The 22,558-nt window shown below is 35.2% G+C and overlaps 1 protein-coding gene across 1 annotated transcript in view; it reads right to left on the reverse strand.

The window, feature by feature from the left end:
- Positions 1-12,515: 12,515 nt before the first annotated feature.
- SGCZ (sarcoglycan zeta) overlaps positions 12,516-22,558 on the reverse strand; it is a 176,860-nt gene continuing 166,817 nt past the window's right edge. Inside the window, 1 exon segment of the mRNA XM_062492813.1 lies at positions 12,516-12,725. Within this exon segment, the coding sequence (XP_062348797.1) occupies positions 12,516-12,725 (210 nt within the window).

Here is a 22,558-nt window from a genome sequence, read left to right on the forward strand (position 1 = left end):
AATCACCCAGTCATTCCCTAAAAACCTCCAGGGACAGTGACCCCACCACCTCTTTTGGCAGCCCAATCCAACATCTGATCACTCTTCCTGTGAAGAAAAAAATCACCCTTCCTTTGGAATCAAAGTAGAGCAAAGGTAAAATTTATTTTCTGTGCCAGAACTGCAAGCCTAATGCAGAGGGTGCTGATGGTACTGAGGATATTCCCACACTCAACGTGTTCTACACAGCAGACAGATCAGAGGGGCTAAATCACCAGAGAATATATGCAGAAGAACTGCCAAACCAAGTAAGTTAGTGACCAGGACTAAGTGGGATTTATCTGAGAGCTCTGGAGTATTGTAAGAAGAAACTGCAGAAAAGATGGGGTCTCTTGAAGGCTGAAGGAGATACATTTAACTTTTATGGTGGTCGATAGAGTGGCTGTAGAGCTATTATTCATCCAATTAGGGGAGGTTCAGACTGGAAATTAGGTAATATTTCTTTATGAAGGGGGTGGTCAAACACTGGAATACACTTCCTAGAGAGGTGGTACATACCTGAAGCCTGTCAGTGTTTAAGAGCACACTTTAAATTTTTGGTCAGCAATGAAGTGGTCAAGAAGTCAGACTAGATGACCTCTGTAGGACCCTTCCAACTGAAACAGTCTATTCTGTTATATTCTAAATCCTACAATAAAAGAACTAATGGCAGTGAGTAAAATTACCTGAAGATGTGTTTAAATTAGATAAAAGAATGTTCTTGTTAGCTTGCTGTCACAGAAAGCAACTGTCAACAATTTTAAAAAAGGATTACAGAAACCCACGCACAACAGCTTCATAAGTCAATACGAAAGGTAGGGACATGGAATATAACTGTGGTGCTAGGGTAGTCTCTGGGGAAGGGACTGTGTAAGCTGGCCTGACACCCATGCTGTCCTTAAATACCATCCTCTGCTGCCACTGCCAGTCGGACTTGGACATTGGTTGGGCTAAGTGCATTTTCCAGAGTTCACAGAAGTCAAAGGGGAATGATAACAGAAAAACTGCAGAGTGATATCTAAGGTGTTTTATTCAGAGGGATTTTAGGATAATTTAATTTGTAATTATGACAAGACTTTTAAACTTCTTTTGCAAAATGAAGTGTTACTTCCATGTGTTATTCTTTTAGTCTTGAGAAGGTAAGGCTGTTAAACAGAGATCTTTTCCAATACTAGTGTTTGCTACAGATGCTTACAGAAAGAGTCCTAAGGAGTTATAAAGTTTATGGATAAGAAAAAGAGATGGCACAAGCAGAATAATCAAAAATACTGAAAATACATAACTAAAATATTTTACAGATAATTATTCTCCACAGAGTAAAGCTGACAGAGCAGTCAGTTCTCATACAGCTGATAACCAGATCTCCCAATACAAAATCTGATATTACAGAGCTTTTATTTTCACGGGGGCAAAACTAAAAACTGTAATTTTCTTCCTTTTCTCTCTTTCACTATACAATCCTTATTGCAGGTGTGAAGGAAGTTTTATTCTCCTTCCATTCAAGCTGTGTCCCATGGTAATAAATTGGGCAGTCATGAAGCTCAGCTTTTTACAATTTACAAAATGATTTCTTGTTTGTTTTTTAAATCCCTCTCAAAGACTCCAGAGTTGAGGAACAACTGGCAATATACAGTGACCATCTGCACCACCTTCATTTTTTGACAATTCAAATTGATTTTCTTCATCCTGTGGAATTCAAGCCTGATGATGTGCGTTCACACATCCAATGCATCTGGGAAGACATTGTTAGTAAGAGAACATCAGAATGGGAAAACTCTATTATGGCAGATGAAATATGGAATCAAGCTGCTTTTGCCCTTTTTGTGCAAGATAAAGATTTTATCCACGTTTCAAAGCTTGAAATTTAGATAATTTCTAGAGTTGTATAGGTGAAATATAGCCCAATGCCACTGATTCACTTTGTTGATTGATGGCATTTATCCTTAAAGACCCAATAGAGTATGTTCATATAAAGTCACCAGGGCTTCTTAAGACTTGCACAAAATACTTTAACATAATAGATGCTGATACAATTCAAATCAGGAATTAAAATAGTCATGATGCAGAGAGCCAGTGGTGCATAGAAGTCACACACAGATCTGAAAAGGAAAATGGTGATTAATATATCTTCTCAAGAGCAGTTTTGCTCAACTAAAATAAGCAAAAATGAAGCACTGTGGAATGGTCAGAATAGTCTTTCACCTTCATTATTTTACAGTAAATAATTTTTAGATTGGAAGGGTATTGCCTTAATTTGCTTGATTTATGAAGACTGATCCAGCAAAATATTTTATCATGCTCCTAACTTCTAATTTCAGATGTTCCATTAAGCTTACTGGAATGACTCACGTACAAAGCTGAATATATATTCAGAGCTTTGTTGTGCTTGACCTAAGAGTTAAGTGTAGTGACAAAACTGCATTCAGAATAAATAAATCCAAAATATAAGTTGGTATGACTTAAATAACAGAACGAGAGTATACAAATTCTTCTCAAAAACCATAGAAAAGTATATTCCACTTACACAAAAGATATGTGAGACAATGCAAAATGCCATAAAATATTAAAAGGATTAGCATGTTGTTTAACATATTTTCCCAATTAATTATGTTAGCAGAAAAGGTCAGTAAATTGAAGGTGCACATTTCAAAGAAGTTTATACTAAAGAACTTTATTTACATTTATTTAAAAATTAATATAACTTAGTTTGTGATATTTCACAACATGACAATACATTATTTACTTCTAAAAGGGAATAATACACAATTTAGAATCGTTTCTTTGGAATGTTAATACTCTGTCACGCAATATCGAACTGAACTGATATTTCCTAGGCAAACTGTACAGTGTCAAATTTAATTAAACATTTGCTTCTTAGGTTTCATAAAAATAGGCAGGAAAATCACCTAAAACAACAGAAATTATACTGTTCTGTAAAATGTTTAGACAATATGATTTAAACGTATTTTTCCATTTCAGTTCTCAGGAACATATGGCCATTAATAAAGTTTTGTGGTTTAGGTATATAACTTAAATCTCTTAAAAGTACATAATGTACTATAGTTAAACAAAAAGATAAAAACCCACATTATATTAAGCCATGCAAGATTTTGGAAACTGGATGTAAATAAACAAATAATTTAAAACAGCTCCAGGAATCTGGTTAAGCCTGTGGTGACTTGCTCAAAGTGTATGCTAACATGCATGAGAAGAGACATTTGTCACAGCACCATAAAAAAGACTGGTACAATGGACTAGACTTTCCCAAAGTAAAAATTGAAGTACCAAGAGTTTAAGATCAGAATTTTAGTAGGTCTACTAGAGTCCAGCAGTTTATGCTAGGAAACTTGAAGATGAGGTTGCAATTGTCATCATAGAGAATAAATATCTTTATGGAAAATTTCACTGCATATGAACTCATTCATACATAAAGATTTAAAATATTTCTTTACATGGTTATATAAGAGGACTCATCTGGGCTTGAAAACTGTGTAATGTGATGTGAGTAGAGATAAATCTGCTTAAAAATCCTGGACACAAATGTGTGCTTTCATCCATCCCATTCTTTAGTTGATGGATCAACCTTTCACAAAACAAGAAAACTGCTGTTTCTAAAATGTACTCCTTTCTTAATTACTCTTTCATATATATATATATATATACATATACATACACACACACACACATTTCTTGACTGCTGTGAAATCGCAGCATAAGTCTGTTTGTTCTCAGATGCTGTTTGGAAAATAAAATAGAACAAAAGGAAAAATAAATAAGGAAATAAGAAAATACCTTACAGTCCATATCCCCTCCTCTTAAAAAACCCTCAAAACAAACACCTCACCAACCTATAGACTATTGTCCATTTTCTAATTCTCATTCCAGCTTTTTTCCATTTACACTGCTGTAGTCTAATGCCAGCCTCAGAGACTTCTCCTCCCAAAACTGTACTTTTGTACATAAAACTTTCTGTCTTCTACACAATTTCCATAGCTTACAGCTTCCATATCTGTGCCTCTCTTCACAGAGAGGCCAGAGAAGCAACAGAAATTTTCTGATGTTGTTTGCACTGTCTTGTTCCTACGAACAATACACTTCTGGTCTAGAAAAGATTTGCGAAACAATGCTATCCTGAAGCTTTCCCCTGCTTTCTGCTCTTTGGCATGAAATATTTGACAAAGTCAGAGAGGTAAAGAGAAATTTTAACATTTTTTAGCACTTTCTTCCCCTTTAAACAGTAAACCTGTTCTAATACCCTTCTTTGTCTCTTTTCCTATGCCTTCATTCTATTTCCATGCTGTTTCTTTGTATGGTCCCTTTCTCCTCCAGCATTTTGCTCTACCATAGCAGTAATGATTATCTCGAGCAATAACCCACCCCATGCTGCAATTAAAATTCTCAGCCTTAGTACCTGCCATCAGATTTTTCTCTTCCCTTTACACCTAAAAACAGGGATTAAGGAAAGTGTAAAGATAGACCAGGCAACAAAAATCAAGCCCAAACACAATGGAAAGAATTAATTTCCCTAGTTTTCTTCTCCTGTGCAAAAGGAAAAGGAAGCAGCATGGTCAGCAGAGCCTCTTTAGAAGCGAGTGGAAAGGCCAGGAGTATAAAATCTATTGCTTACAGAAACAGTACATCTCCTCCACTGCAAGGAAAAGACTGAGCCAAAATATGAAAAGGCAGTGGCAGTAGATTTTTTTTACCATTTTTTTTATGATTCATTTTGGACATCTTGTAATTGTTTTATTTGGTTTTGACAAATGACTGAAGACTGCACAATTATGTAGAGTTCTCCCTGTGGGGGAATCAAAGCGATACCTGCAGTTAGAAGCTGGAACAATTTGCAGAAGAAAATTACAATAATGTTGATGATGGATTTTAGAAATGCACTATAAAAAGTCATGGACTATGAGGATTTTTTTTAATTTGGCACAAAGCTTTAATGAACATTTAAAGCCTAATCAAGAGACACAGAATTTGCCAGTATTTCCTATTGACTTTACTGGGGTTTGAATCCACCCTACAGTACTGGCCTATTTTTACCTCTTTCTGCCATAAACAGAGATACATGTTCAAACAGAGTTCATTGTCACCCTCTGTTTGAAAAGAAAAAAAAAATATACCCAGGTTACTGATTTTTCTCCTTCCTGATGCTGGTTTTTATAAGATCCAAGAAAATAAAGGAAAAAGAAAACTTGAAGGATATAAAGATACAAAAATGACTCATAGACCTTTTGGACTGAGTTCCAAAGCAGGGCCACAGAAATGATTACAGGGATGAAACACCTCTGATGAAAGGCTGAGAGAAAGGGGTTGTAGAGCCTGGAGAAGGGAAGGCTCCAGGAGTAGTACCTAAAGGTGGCCTACAAGGAAACTGGAGACAGAGACCTTTTATGAGGTCATGTAGTGCCAGCACAAGGGTTACTGGCTTTGAATTGAATGAAGTTAGGCTTAGATTGGTGAGGCACTGGCACAGATTTCTGGTTCAGTGGAAATCAGCCCTGCCGAGGCAGGGTAGTTGGATCTACATGCTCCTGAAGTTTCTTTCAACTCAAACCATTCTAGGAATCTATTATACATCCTCACCTGACTTTATTTCCATTTCTCTGAGGGTTAGGGATAAATCTTGTGACTGCTTTTACTGTTACAACATGATTTGGATTTCTGTCTATGCATCACTGTCCTACACATCCCAGTACAGATCAAGAAAACACTTTATTTTTTGTCTCTTGAAGGTTATTACAACACCGCGTGTCAGCCATCCTGGGGAGCATGGAGCTGGAAAGCATCCTGACTATTTTCTTCACAATATTTAAATACTGTAGATGACCTCTTCCCTCACATGAGTAAATGCCCCCATATCTTTTATCAGGTTCCATGGTAGCATGGGGAATATTATCACAGGTGCTTCTTTTAATACTGTGTAGTAATTGTATTTCCTTTATCATCAGGGGTTTCCTGGCAGAGATCACACAAAACAGCAGAAAGGCTTGCCACTGCATAAGAAATCAGAGCATTAATTTACCAAGGATGAATGGGAAAGTCAGTCATAAACTAAGAGGAACAATATTATGTTATTAGCAGGGGTTTAAAATAGTTATCTTTATGTTATTTACCATTTTAGCTCTGTTTTTTCCTTTCAGATTTGTAAAAGTAAATAAGTGCATTAGGAGAGAGGAACAAATAATGAGTTCAGTGATTTCCTTTTCTATTTAAAAAAAAAAGTAACAGGATAGGACAGTTTGCATTTTTATTTTATGGTGGTTTAAATACATTCGTTGAATGACAAAATTTTAACAAATTAAAAGTTATTAAGTCATCTATAGTTTAACATCTTTCACTCTAGAAGTTTTCCTTCTAGTCAGAAAGACTAAAAATTATATTTACCTGTGTGTGTTTTCCTTCTTATATAACTTCTGCTGTTGCAAAGCAAATAAGCTTCCTTTTGACACAGTTTAAGTAAGTCACACAGGAAGCATCTTGATAAAGAGAAAGCAAAATTCTCTCTTTTTTTGCCTATTCTTTTGTTATTTTTGAAGAAAGGAGGATGCTTAAGGGGACAACTGAAGCTCAGTTGAAGAGTTAAGAGCAGGTGGGAGTTAATAAGGAGAATTTGACTTACTAACTGCTGCAGTATTTGGGACAAGAAAACTGACTAAACATCACCTAAAAAGAAAACAAGTAAGTTTTTTTTTTTTCAGAAAAGTTCTGAAATATATATTTAGAAATAAGTTGTGCTAGATTGCAGATCTCTCCATGGTAAAGTATGCAAGCTCTCAAGATATCATAAAGCACTGAAAACAATACATCTTGCCTTCAGTAATGCATCCGTATTGCTTAAATCCTACCTTGCATTGTTCTCTAGATGATGCTGAAAACTGAACTTGCCCCTCACGAATCTCTCAAACAAGGAGGCATACAGGTGGCTAAAAGCCACTTTTACTTCTCAGATCAAGTCATGCATTAAAGGAAGATTTTTAGCCTCAAGGACAAATTTTTTAATATACGTTGCTTTCACTACTTAAACATGTCAGAATTGAAGACACTTATAGAGCAGGACACTCCTCAAAAAGGTGAAATCCACCTAAAGTTTTCCTGAAAATCAGCAAAACTTTCAAGTTTCAGTTTCAATTTCTTTTTTCTTAGTTAAGTATGCTAGATTTTTTTATTTTTTTTTTTTTTTACCTCAGCTCTTCTGAAACTATTCATGTCCTGGCCTCTATAAGAAATGTATTACTTAAAGACCAAGTAATACTTTCAAATTCAAAGATAATCTGAAGCTCAGTTCAATGTTTCAGAGGAAACATATCTACACTTTACATAGAGAGCTTGTGCTAAATTCTAGTTTCAGTGTGGACTGTGTTGAATCAACATAACATATGGTGCATTTTTTTTTTCCAGTTATCTTCTGTTTATCTTTTACTGTCAGTAGTTTCCTCAGATTGGGCTTGTCCAACCCTGAGTAAAACTGCTAAGAATATTTTTTCTTGTTCTATCAGCTATCTTGTTTTAGTCACTTGGGACTTACCAGTCTGTATTACTGATATATTGTCCTATATTACTGATAGTTCAATACAACTGTTGCTCTTGTACAGAAATTGCTGAGTTTTTTAGGCATTGTAAGGCAAGCCGCTGTATGGATATTGATGATGGCATCAAGGAGCTCAGTGTACACAAACCCACTAAATGCTCACCTTGGTTTTTGTCTGAGCTCTGTACAAGGCTGTGCTGTTATCAGCACTGACACTGCCCAAGGTAACCACAGAGAGCATTTGTTTGCATTGATGACATCACCCCAAAACCTTTTACAGGACTTTGTAATTCTCAAGTGTCTTGTAAACAAGTGCAGTCTAAACAGGAATATGCAGTTTAAGCTTAATCTGGCAAGATACAAAGGAATTTGAGAAGTGTAATATGCTTTTATGGTAGATGATATAGCAGTACTGCAATGTAAACTTTGCTAATGCTGCTGTAGAAATAGCCTATACTTCTTTAGAATTACTTTTTTTAACATAAGTACTGCATTTAAATGCAGTGTCTGATGTTTTCAAAAAATGTTTGAAATAAAGCTGTACTATACTCTGTGTTTGAAGACAAAACAATTGAAAAACAAATTAAAGCTGTCACAATGCTGCCAATGTCGACAGAGGTAAGGAAATGTAAACTAAAATAAAATAAAAATATACAGAAAATCTAAAAGTTTCTCATCTGCTATTGTATATGTTCTTCTCACCCTTAGTTTGAATATTCTTGAAATTAATTCTGATATGTTTCCTGTTTAATGTACCACATTTATTTATGGTTATATGGTAGCACCAGATGGAAATGCTAAGACCAAACAAAAGAACTACAGGAGACATTTCAAACTGACAGTGTTAATTACGTGCTGAAAAGGTTCTAGCTTTCCAAGGAAAAGCAATTTCCAACTTCCAAAACCTTGCTATTATTTTCATTAAAAAAAAAAAAAGGTAAAAAAAATTAAAATCTTAAAAGTTTCAGTGTACTACTTTTGAATAATGCTATCCACAGTTTTAATACAGTCCATTAAATAGAAAAAAGATTTTTTTTTTTTTTTTTTTTTTTACATAAAGCAAGAGGGCACAAAAGCACAGCTTTTGTAATTTTGGTAATATTACAGTTCTACAAACGTATTGCATAGTATGTGTAAGAAAATAGTTCTCATCTTTTTTATATATACTTCTATATACAAGAACACCATTAACATGAAGGTTACAAAACAAAATAGATTAACAGACCTTTACTGAGTAGTGTTTGAAACAATACAACACTCTGATTTTCATCCAACTTTCATGTGCATTACAGTGAATCAGCTGATAACAATTCCATAGTCTAAAGGTATTTAATTTGTTTTTTATTTAGCAATTATTTGGAATCTAAAAACAAAGCAAAACAAAAAATAAAACAGAAAAATCCCTAAAAGATACATTGTGCCAGCAAACCAAATACCTTAAACATCCTTCATTAAACTCTTCTAGACATCTATGGCTGTATCTTCCAGACTTAATAACCCTCTGCATCTAAAATGGTTGAAATGGAATTCTTTTATCCAGTCAAGACAATTTTGCAAGCAAACCAGTATAACTTCTCTTCAAAGAAACTATTTCTTGGCATGTTTTCTTAGTAATACCAAAAGACCCCAATATGCATGAATAGTAATGTAATTGCAAGACACTGACAAAAAATTTAAACCTTGGAAAAAAGAGAAAATCTACAGCTCAAAATGCTGCACAAATCTAAACTATGTTACATTTCATGTTGTAATTACAACTTTTAATCTCTTCATTCCAACAGAATTAGTAGAAACAGCAGTGTCATAGTGTCGGATATAATAGAAGTGTCTGTCTTTGGTCTTAACATTGAACCAATGAAAGCACTGCAATACAGACCATACAGCTAACAGTGCTCAGAGATGTTGCCTGATGCTTTTATTTTTCTCTTCTCTTTTTTTTTTTTAAACAAGAAAGAGACAGTATCCTATAATATGACACAAATATTTTTTTTGCAGGAGATAAATCTATCATATATATTAAATACATGTAGCCAATAAGATCTTTGCAGATATTTCGTTGTTGACATAAGGATGGCATCTTAATTTTCAGTATGGTTAATGCATTGAAATCACTTCTCCAATACTCCCTGAAATCATGTGGGCTAGAAATACTTTTTGAAATAAAAATTGTTTTCTTTTCTTCCCTTCTTACAGTTTTCAACGAATTTAAAGTAAAACATCATTATTATGAAATTCACCAGAATATTAAGACATTATGAGAACTTGCTATTCTATCCCCATAGGTTGTTGAAGCTCTTAAATATACTCTACTTCATATTGATGAGACTCCAATAATGAATATCCTGACAGTGCAGAGCTATGTAAATTTACTGACTGTTTTTTAGGAGTCCAATGTACTATCCACATATATCTTCTAAGTTCTCTTCATACAAAGTGGCAAATTATTTCAGACTTGCTGTTAAAATTAAACTGGTAAAAAAATATTTGTTTTCCTACCTGCCCATTCCTAACCAAGTATGTGTGAAATTTAATAAGTTTGGGTCCTTCCATCCAGTGAACAGAGACAATTTTCTAAATAAATAACGGGTAAATAATCTCAGAAGGTGAAGAACAAACATATAAGAATTTTTCAGTGGAAAATTCATGACAAAGTATCTGCAAGTAATCCTCCAGGTTTGTTTGAGGAGAAAAAGAGCTCCTTAGCTTTTTTTGCTACTTGTATGCAATTTGTAGGAAGCCACATTTTAATTCACCGAATAGATTAGTCACTATATTTGTTCATCTTTTAAATAACAGGTGAATGTAGGTGTGCACAGATAATGCATACACACAGATGTGTCCTCATACATATCTTTATACTTGTCCTCCTGAAATTAATGAATGTCACTCTACCATTCTATTACTTGTGTGCATAAGAAGACATCAATATCCCTATAGTTATAAGGGTGTACTGTATAGCTACACCTTCTCATGTTTTATTGTCATGTTCTTCGTCATCTGTAACTCATTTTGTCCTTCTTACTATCTTAAAAGTTTTAATATATTTTCTTGCAATATTTTCTAGTTTGAAGAAGAAAAATCTCAAATGCACAACGAGTCAGCTGTTAACAGCCTTCTTATGAAGACATAAAATAATCAATTCAAAATCTTCCTTTAACTCTTAAACTCAGCAAATAAAGAACTCTTGCTGTGGGTTAAAATTCACACCTCTGAAGAGGGCCAATGGTAAGGCAAGACCAGTCAAGGCATTGACACGTCTTGTGCTGGTCTTCTGCATAGGAGTGAATTTCATCTGAAGTGAAAACAAAGTCAACCTTATTAGGTGGTAATAAGATGCCAAGGCAGTCACTGTACTGATTTGCTCATTTTCATTCTTTTCCTCTAAAAATATATTTTAAAAAATGTGTAGAAATACCCCTCCTTGCACCATCTCCCCCACCTTTAGAATTACTTTTCCAAAGCTCGCATTTCACTCATGATCTTAGATTCAGAAATCTCTAAAAATACAAGCTAGGTGATGTGATTTAAAGAATAGAATTAAAAGGCACACTTACCTTACACAATCAAGCGATCTTCCACAATAGAAAACACTTTTCTATTGTTTTACTTTCCCGGGTTCTGCAAGTTTCAAGACACTCTCGTTAATTAATGCTGTGGCAAATTACCAGCAGCATACCAAAGCATTTTTATAGGATTTCAATTACCAAACAATCCAAATAAGAACATTGATACAAGGAAGAAATCCCACAGGAAACTTGTCAAAAAAGAAACTCAGTAGTGAGGTCTGAGTGCAAATGTGGCTGAAACAGACCTGCTAATGTAGTATTGATATACTTTTTAATGCTGAATGTCATTTAAAATGTGGTTTTGTATATACTACTATTACGTTGAAAGCTCAGCACCAGATGAAAAAAAGAAAATATAATAAATGTGAATGTCATGCCAGTTTGTGCACTGCTTCTCAGTGTCACACCTTACATTACTACTGATGTTTGTACTGTGTTCAAGTGACAGCAGTAAGACAGTCAGAAAATGGGCAAGATATACCTTTGAAGATTTCTCTACTGGTTTTGTATTTGCCAATTATAAGAACCTCGTTAAGTGCAATACACTGACCAACAAACATATCATCAGAATTTCCTTCTTTACCCTGTTCTTCTTTTACAGAAGCTGTATGTTCTACTTAAAGTAATTGCTTCACATGCAATGGCCACAAAAACATTATATAAGGTCATTCAGATCTGACAAACAAGAGCATGTCTTTTAGCTTTTAAAGTAATATTGCTCAGCACTTCCAAAATTTACCTAGCATACAAAACCCTAGACTTAGTAGACAAATACTAACAACACATTTTTAAAGAAATCAAACTCAGGGAGGAATTCTGTCTCTTTTTGTATTAAAAACCATTTACTGAATGTGTTTAGTAAAGCAAATATCACACAATGCTTTAAAATTTTAAAATTCAGGGATAAAAGTTTACAACATCCAAAAAGATGAATGGAAAATTGTGCTTTCAGACAGTTAAGTTGTTTATCATACAGGGGGAACCAATTCATCTCACCATCAGATTTTGAGTAAAATCATGTACTCTCTCTCTCTATATATATATATATTTATGTGCAGTTCATATCCAGGTCCTGCAAAAATCTAAAACTATGTGCTTCACTTCAAGTAGCAAAGGCACCTGTGTTATTGTCCCTTTTGGAAAAAAAAGGTGATTTTATGTTCTCGGTTTCCTGATGAAGAATACTTTGATTTCTGGATATCTCTCTCCCATCTCTGTGTTGGGTGGCAGCACAAGCCACAAGAGAAGGCAGCGCTGTATTCCTGCTTACAGTGGAAGAAGTTGCTCTGCAGGCCGTTTGAAGCGTCGGATTTGTCACAAGGGAAACCAAACTGAACTGTGAAGCAGAGGGATAGTAACAAAAGGCTATTCTGGTGTGAGGATAAAACGGAGTCATTCTAGCTCCACAAGCAGATGTTGCTACTGGATTGACATGTGGAGCCTGCTCCTGCTGGGGACAGGTACAGTTTACCATTGGGACAGGCGCAGAGCTCATAGATAGTCTGGCGAGGAGCTGAAGAGCTGGGTGAGGAGGAGAAGGAGGAGGAAGATGAAAAGGACCCCATCGGTAGATTTCCCAGGCGGATTGTATCTGCGTTTAAAAATATCTAAAAGGGTGAGAAAAAAAAAAGAAGTACATAAATTTCTTTCAGCAGTGAGACATATTTTAAAGAAGTGCTTTGAGGCAGGTCTGGTTTTTTTAGAAATATATTTAAGATTTTAGACATATTTATTAGAAGTATTATAAATATATATTAGGAATTGATTTTTAAAAGTAAAAAGGCTGTCAGCATTTATTGTTTTTCATCTTGTGTAGTCATTTCTGCACTAATAGTCATTATGACAATATATGCAATTGCTTCAATAACATGTTTATTCAGGTACAAACATTATACAAAAACATTTTGGTAATGTTCTTGAATAGGCTGAATTTTCACTTGTACATTTTATGATTAACATTTATTCATACACAGCAGCAGCATATATTTGCTCTGGCAGAATCTGTATTTTAATAAGTGAGAAGTGATATTAAAGCACATTCCCCAGCGTGCTCCTGTAAGCAGTTGGAAATATGTGCTGAACTGTGCTAAATTGTAGGGGCTTAACAATAGCTACTTCCAGGGAATAATTAAATGAGGTTACAAAATAAAGAGCTTCTTTGACCTAAAGTAAGAGGAGGAAAGATTTCAGGTTAAAGTCTTATCAAGAAGGTCATCAAGATATTTGTTTTTGAACATTGAATATGATTAAAAAATATTGTGTTTTTTTTTTTTTTTTTTTTTTTAAATTTGCCACTGGAAATAACATGAGTCAGTATGAAACTGTAGATGCCAGTAACTTTCATGAATCTCTGTTGAGCTCTCCAATACTTACACTTACATTTGCAGAAAACTACATCTCTTCTACTGGCACAAACAGATGAGTGTTCAGCTGCTCAGAATCAATTTTTTATTAATGGAAAGAGTAAATAACAGCTAAAGATCAGTCATTATCTTAGGAGCAGACTAAGTACTTCCAGACAACAGATAACAAATCAACATGGCTTTAAGCTCTGGAGGTAATACTATAAATCTTAGTAAAAGGTGACTTCCTTAAATACTTGCTAGTGTTTTTTATATGCTATCTAAAATCAACAAAGCCAACTTCACATTGTTATAGCACACTGTTCACAGTACTTGTAAAGAACCTGAAGAAATATGGAAAGATATGGAAAGTATTACCTTTTTTTTTTTCCTACAGGAGACAAGTATTATTTTATGATAAAATAAATGTTATATGGTATCAAAGCAGTGCAGAAACACTGCTGAGCTGCAGAGAAGTCAGGAATAGCAGGCTGGGAAAAAAATTATAAGTATCTGGATAAAATTCCATACAGGGATTGATGCATATTCATGTTTCCATCCACAACAGAAGCATTGTAAATGACTGGAATTATTGAAGGTAATATACTCAAAGCAGCCCTAAATACTACAACTCCCCATCACTGTAAGATCTCCAGCTCCCACAGTAATATATTGCATGGGAGGAAATATTCACTAAAAGGTAAAGAAAAGGACAATCTCAGAGGCAAAGGTGACATCTGCATGTCACAAAGCTTGCTTTAATTCACGTTGTGACTAATTAGAGGAAGGGGTCACAAAACTAAAATGCAGCAAATTATTATCTTTGTTCTGTAACTCATACAACAAAGGAATTATGTATTTAGACACACATACACACAACGTTGCTTGGAAAGTCCAGTATTACGGACCTGAGAAAATGACTAGTCATAACCCCTGCAGAAATCCTTTCATATGTAAGAACTGTGAACAGTGTCGGGAGCAATTTAATAATGTTCTGAGAGAATTAAAACTGAAAAATAAAAAAAGATTTCACGTTAAAACATTCAGCCCAGCTAGGAGCAAATGTGGAAGTAACTGTGGCAAACATAATAAGAAAACAAAATAACTGGGGGGAAGAAGAGTTCAATAACAAACTTAAACTAGGAACTGGTAAGAAGTGGGAAGGAAACAAAGGACAAAGTAATGAATGGAGTGACAAGCAATGAAAAGAAAAGAAAAGAAAAGAAAAGAAAAGAAAAGAAAAGAAAAGAAAAGAAAAGAAAAGAAAAGAAAAGAAAAGAAAAGAAAAGAAAAGAAAAAAAAGAAAAGAAAAGAAAAGAAAAGAAAAGAAAAGAAAAGAAAAGAAAAGAAAAGAAAAGAAAAGAAAAGAAAAGAAAAGAAAAGAAAAGAAAAGAAAAGAAAAGAAAAGAAAAGAAAAGAAAAGAAACCCAAATGACAACAGGTCCATTATTAAAGCAGTAATAGTAGAATTACCAATAGTATTGCGTAAAAATCCAGTAACATTTAACAATCCAAGGTCTATGTAAGTATAAATGTATCTTTTGTACTAAATAATGCTCATCATAGTTCTGTACTTGGAGAAAGATCAAAAATTGATGTCAGAACATGACTGTGATAAAATACTTTCAATTTCAACAGTAACTCAACAGGATATTAAACTGGAGCCAGTAATATCATATACTTTTAATCAGCAGTTCTTGATAACTTTTAGCAAATAGAGATAAAAAGAAAGATCTGAGTGGCCTTTTGGACTTTTAATACTGACTTTCAGTATGCCTTGTGTCACGTTTTAACCCCAGCTGGCAGCCATGTACCACACAGCCAATCACTCAGTCCCCCACCAGAAACATCAGGAAGAGGATTGCAAGGGTAGAAGCTGGGAAGCTCATGGGTTGAGATAAAGGCAGTTTAGTAGTGAAAGTTATGGAGACAAGCAAAGCAAATTAAGGAATGAATTCACTGTTTCCCATGGGCAGGCAGGTGCTCAGCCATCTCCAGGAGATTAGGGCTCCATCACATGTAATGGTGATTTAGGATGACAAATGACAACACTCCAAATGCCGGCCCCCTTATTCCCTCTTCCCCTAGGAGCTTTGTATAGTGAGCCTGCTGTCATAGAGTATGGAATGTCCTTTTGGTCAGCTGAGGTCACCTGCCCTGACTGTGTCACCTCTCGGCTTCACATGCAGTCCCAGTCTCCTCCCCAGCATGGCATTATAGAAAGCAGAAAAGTCCTTGGGTCCATGTAAGCCCTGCTCAGCAATAACAAGAAACATCTCTATATTATCAACCTTGTGCTCAACACAAATCCAAACCACAGCCCCATACCAGCCACTGTGAAGAAAATAAACACTATCCCAGCCAAAATCAGCACACCTTGATATACTTGGAATACCAAAGAAGATAAGAAAAATATTATTTCTGTGGAAGTTGGAGACATTACACTATCATATATGCAATAATAAAACACACTTGAATATAAAAGGCATACATGCAAGGCAATCCAACAAAATAAAAGATGAGCTCTTTATACTTTTGGCAGATTGTGTGACTGGGCATTTTAACAGCTTAGCTGGAGTGATGATGGGGAAGGATCATGAGAAATCTGTAAAACAAAATTAAATGGATTCTAAAAGACATTTTGATTCAAACAAGAATTAACTCAAAAAATCACAGGACCTATGAGTCAGAGATCTAGCTGGAGTTAAATCTCTTGAACTTTATTATTGTATTTGCTGTGAGCTCAATAATTTTTCCGTTTGTTTACATCAGGACAGCTACATGTCTGGAATTCATTGTTGCAGGTGTTCTGTAGTGTACTGCTCCAAGACTTTGATCCAGAACACCTTACTCTGTTGTGCATTACAATACAGTGTAGCTCAGTGATTTTACTCATTAAATGAAATGATCTTTATAAGCATTGCTGTGTAGGCTTTCCCCCTGGTACTTACAAACTTCACACTGTAACGTACAACAATATACTTTTATCTGGTACCATAATCCTGCGTGGTAGCTATCAAGTCCTGTCCCAGCATGCATCCCAGAACATCTGGTCAGCAATGTGCATACTAGGGTATGGTGTCTGAGGAAAATTAAACTGGCTTCTTGAGAGGGCGATATCTGCCACAGTGAGTCCAATTTAATCACATCCCTATAGCTACACCCTGGTGAAGCCTGAGATGAAGAGGATTAATAAAGATGATTTAAAGGCAGTATTAAAATCTACCTCGTACATATGCTGTCAAGGTTATAAATTAAAGATCAAATTTAGAGATGCAACAATAATTGCTTTCTATTAGTTAAGCAGGAATACAAATATACCACCAGAGTAGTCCAATTCATTCGAAATTTCAGAGAACATAATACATATTTGAGGATCTACCTTTCCTGTCCTCTGATTTGCTAAAAACTGAAATTCATGGCTGAAAAATCCTCCAACACTAGCAAAACTTAAACTACTTACTACTTAATGCCTGATATTACCAGGTATCGAAAGAGAAGGGAAGAAGTGGCAAGACAAAGCATTAAACAGTATGACGTTTCTAGGGAGCACTGTTGCTATATGACAGTAGTTAATGGATGTACAAGGTCTTTCTCTAATCTGTTTTGCTGTGAGAGGTATAAGATAAGCCATTTAACACCTCATGTGCATCAAGGCAAAGTAGGCCAGTCATACTCTTTCTGAGAGTCTCACTCCTCAGCAGATAAATAGGCAGAGATAAAACCAAAGCCTTCAGCCATTCTTGAAACATTGTAGGAGACTGACTGGCAGACTGCAAGAAGGAAAACACAGCAGCTACTCAGAGAAATGTTATTTCATGGAAAGCAGACTGCTGAGTGGCATCATTCTCTCCAAATACTTAAGGTTTAGAAATCCCAGATCACTGCTTTGTCATGTGCATATTAGTACAAATACACTAATTCTATAATGTTTAAAAGTAGATCTGATTTCTGACTAATTAAAGTACCAAACTGAATCAGCCTGTAGTGTATGTGATAGGAATGGGAAAATGGTACTATTTTTCATACAATTTTTCCTAACAATGATCTGCCATTCATTTGGCCATCAGACTGTATTGTTAATCTGAACATTGAAAGGGAAAGGGAGAGGAAGGCAAACCAGAAAATACAGATTATCTGGAAAACAAAGACCTAAATTGAAGGAGCAAACTTTCAGTGGGAAATATGTAGGGATGAAAAAAAATCAAATACTCGTAAAAGCCCTTTAATATGGAGCTATGAACCTGTCCTGTATAAAATTCTCCAGTGGGTCTTAGTCAAGACAGTAAATTACAGTTTAAATTCATACAGCCAAATTAAAAACTTAGGAGTTATCGACAATGAAGAATTTTCTGAATCCACATACTCTTTGATTAAACAGTCAGTTCTATAGGGCTGCAAAGGCAAATTTCAGATTTATTGTAGATAATAAATGGCAGGAAACTGGAGGAAATGTGAAAGAAGGAAATCTGATAGGTGGGTCTTAATCAACCAGTATGAGAAGACACTGCAGTGATGTCTCAATAAAGAAACTTTTTGGATTCCCTTAAACATTCAATTACTCTGAATTATAGGAATGCAAGGTTTTTTCTTAGTCTTTTTGCTATTCTGCATAGGCTATTAGAAGCATCCTACAAAGAGGATTATACAGATTAGGTCACTAGATTCAACTATGTAATTTTCATATGTTGATGTGTTTCAATATTCAAGGTTAAGATGAACTATAGGATAAATTGAAGTACTTTAGTTCACATGGACCATTTATTCTAACATTTATCTGTGGCTTTCATTAAATCTAAATTATAGTTCTGAGAAAAGGAGCAAAAAGTCATAATGAAAACTTAAAATATTAACTTGATAACATATATACTGGAAAATTTAAGCATATGGCAGCACAATATCTGGAACTATATTGATCATAATCATTAACAGTTTTGAGGAACAGTTAAACAGTGAAATTAATGTAATGATTGAGATGATACTGAATATACTAAATATTCAGAGAAGACCAGCATATCTAGTACAAACTGTGTATTAAAAATGTATTCTTTATAATACTAGGATCAGCTGACCACAAGACAAATGAGACCTTCAGGCCTGAGGGTGATGAATGTTCTCTTTCTAATGATTATACCTGGTCCACATGAGCAGAGCCACCCTGGCAGCATTGCTCCCATTCCCATCCCCATGTTATGACTACAACTAATGACAATTGAAAGGGAATTGAAAAATAATATCTATACATTTAAAACAGCACTGTGCAATAGTGAAGTGTACAGTTCATTCTTGAATGGAAGAATTTGTGTTTTGACTCATCAGTACCAAAGAGGTGTTTGTGAGGGTAAGGTTTCATTTTAAGTACAAATTTCAATAAATTTAATACACAAAACTATATATTGGTACTTCTGAGATTTAACCCCAATATAGTATATGAATGCCTATTGAAGAAAAACACTTCCTGGTGTATTTATTCTTTCTGTTATGGAAATGATTTTCATTTTTGCAAATTTATTCAGTCTTGAACAGATGTGACTTCTTTGTGGTTTATGCACACAATCCAGCAAAAAGAAAATGTACTCGGGATAGTTCTGCTTAATTTACAGAGTACAAAACCTCTATTGTCAATCAAATAATCATTAGTTTAAAAGGTACACTATTTTTTTAAAAAAAATATATATAATAAATTATTCATTGTCAATTTTACCTTTCTAATAAAATTCCTTAGGGTGTGGATCTTGAAAATTTGGCCATGAATAAACATTTTAAATATGGGTGTTGACAGCTAAATTGCTTTACTTTTGTAGTTTTGTATTTTTGATTGTAAACCGGTACGGAACACTGTTTTTTCTATAAATTAAATTACACTTGAATAACTGCTTTGAAAATGAGTGTTATGTACTTTAAGTATCTGTAAAAACATCCTAATAGAATTTTTTCAAACTTATAATTGAAAAAATAGAGAAAAAATTCCCTTCATTTTCACTAATCTCCTTCTTCACAGACAACAGTAAGAAGTCAACTGCTTAATACCATTAAAAAGGCTTTGAAAACAAAATGCAACACATGTATTAGATATTTGGTGAATAAACAGTGGATCTTTGAGCTCTAGAGCCTGCCATTGCTTATTGTCTATTGAATTCAATTCATGCATACAAACATTTACATTTTTTGCATATATTTAATCTCAGACAAAAATAACTTGCTTGAATTAAACTAATCTGTGGCATGTTTTTGTCTTTGATCAGCCATTCCCGTAGTTAAGGCAAGCAGCATGTACAAGGTAATTCAGTTTCAGTGTATCCACTTAATTTAAAGTCCTTTTTTTAAATTTCCTGTTTCAGAACATAAAAACCATCCACAAAAATGCAACCAAATGCTTTAAAATGGTACTGATATTTGATCTTACAAGTGAAGATCACTGCAGTTTTATTAAATATTAATAAATCTTAATTATTAATCTGTGTTAAATGCATCTCCTGGATTTAGAACTGGATAAGATTATAGATCAAATGTTAGTACTATATGCATTTTTAGACACTACAAAATAATACTGTCTGTGTGTTTCATTAAATGTGCTCTGCTAAAACGGTAAATACAAATTTGGCCTCTTGTCTGCCACACTGATTTTGAGTAAGCTTTGTCTGTTAAAGAGTATTGCTCATTTTTAATGTGACAGCTATAAGCCTTACCATCATGAGGGATCAACCTCATTTTGCCAGAAACAACAAAATACACTCTACAAATGATGCTGCAACAGTTTCATTTGACCGGGAAATACAAGGGCATAAAGCGGTAAATAGGAAAAAGGTCATACATGAGGTGATTAATATGAATACATTTGTAAAAATGAGAAGCCTCTGTACATCTTTCTCCTTTTATTGACTTCATCTTTGACAGTCAACAGGATGCAATGAAAGTGCAGAGCCTAACTTATACAGAAGCCCCTTGCAAAGACACATAGCAGCTGCCCAAGCTTCCTAATAGCTCAGCCTACTTAGCAGCCTTCTGCTTCAGGGACTGATGCAGTCAGTGCCCCAGAGGGCTGTGCAGCCCTTCAAAGGGGCCTTGAGAGGCTGGAGAGAGCAGAGAGAAACATTCTGAAATTCAGTGAAGGCACGTGCAGGGTCCTGCACCTGGGGAGGAGTAACCCCCTGCACCAGCACAGGCTGGGGACTGACCTGCTGGAAAGCAGCTGTCCAGGGAAGGACCTCGGGTTCTGCTGGACAGCAAACTGTCCGTGAGCCAGAAGTGCATCCTGGTGGCCAAGAACACCAGTGGGATCCTGTGGGGCTTTAGGAAGAGCATTGCCAGCAGGCTGAGGGAGGTGATCCTGCCCCTCTGCTCAGCCCTGGTGGGGTCACATCAGGAGTTCATCAGTTGTGTCCAGTTCTGGGCTCCTCAGGACAATGGAGCTACTGGAGCAGGTCCAGTGGGGAGCAACAAAGATAATGAAAGTGTTGGGTCATCTCTGTTATGAGGAAAGGCTGAGGGAACTGGGCCTGTTCAGCACTGAGAACAGACATCTGAGAAGGGACCTCACCAACACCTATAAGCATCTGTGCAGAGGGTCTCAGAGAATGGATCCACACTCTTCTTTGTGGTGCCAAGCAACAGGTGGCAATGGACAGAAACTCTTTCACAGAAAAGAGAGATATGAGAAGGAACTTTTCCGTGTGGGTGGCTGAACACCAGCGCAGATTGCCCAGAAAATTATGGATTCTCCCTCACTGGAGATATTCAGGAACAATCTGACACAATCCTGTTCTGCATGCTTCAGAATGACCCTGTTTGAGCAGGAAAGTGGGACCAGATGACCCCCCTGTGGTCCTCTTCCAACCTGACCAATTCTGTGATTCTGGATGGTCAAAACTATTACACTTAGTTGTTAGGCCAGTGAGTGGACACCATCAAATAGACCTTTCAGCTTGCTATCTTTATAGAATTATGTATTTCAGGCTCAATTTGAACATTTTTATGTCTAGTAAAATCAAGTATCTACAGAATTCAAAATTGATGTGTACTTTTGTGTGAAAAAACAGTAGTGAACTAGCAGTCATTGTGCCAAGTTTCCAGACAAGAAATGATCTTTTACTTCTTATGTGAACCAGTGGATTCAGCTGTAGCCTGGAGCTTCACATTTCATGTTCCTTGGGAATGATTGCTGCTTTAAACCATTTGTTATGGTTTATTTATAGAATAATACATAGTTCACAATTAAATGCCAAGTTATAATTGAATCAAAGGATTCTGCTGATGCCTCAACTCACAACGGTGCTGCTCTAGAGCTTCAGAAAAGGCAGCAGAATCTGAATCTAAATTACAGCCCCCAATATTCAGTCTGGGATCACACATTATAATGCGCAATAGGGCTAAAAGGATTATTATAATACTGCAGTAAATAAAAAGAAAATGTATCAAACAGCAGAATTCAGGATGCTTGCAGAGGCATTCATGTGATGTGGGAGGCTAAAGATTATGCTGCATAGAAATAAAGCTATAGGAAAAATATTTCATAAAAACATTCATGCTCTGAAAGTTTTTCTGAAGTTATTCTTAAATCAAAGCAAAATGTATGTTTCATAGCCAGTAAATGCAAAATGCTCTGTAACATGGCTATAACTGGTTGATTCCCGGTGCCATATAGCCATTTTCTGTCATAATGGGGCAATAACTTTTGCTAGAGAAAGAAAATACTAATTCACATCTCTGACGAAGTTTTGAAAAAGCTTTCAAACATTAAAAAATTGAATTTAGTTAACTAGAATAAAATTAATAAATAACCCTTTCATGTCTTTCTAGTACAAATTGTCTTATCATCAAATGGTTCACTGATCAATTCACAAAGACAACACTAATTTATTTGTGGAGGAAACCTGATCGATAAGGTATTCAATTCTTAGGCTAAAATGAAGACTATTTTTAATACAGATACTTTCATTTTAGAATGTGTTTTCTTAAAAATAAATAATGATAAAAACTTTAAACATTTTTTTTTGTACTGTTTGCCTATCTGCGGTTTATGTGTTGGTCTGTAAGCAGGAAAAGCAATCAATATTTTGTTGTGTAGATATTAAATCCATTGGATGTTTTCCCTGGTT

Source organism: Cinclus cinclus, chromosome 5, assembly GCF_963662255.1.
Source record: "Cinclus cinclus chromosome 5, bCinCin1.1, whole genome shotgun sequence".
Taxonomy (NCBI): Eukaryota; Metazoa; Chordata; class Aves; order Passeriformes; family Cinclidae; genus Cinclus; species Cinclus cinclus.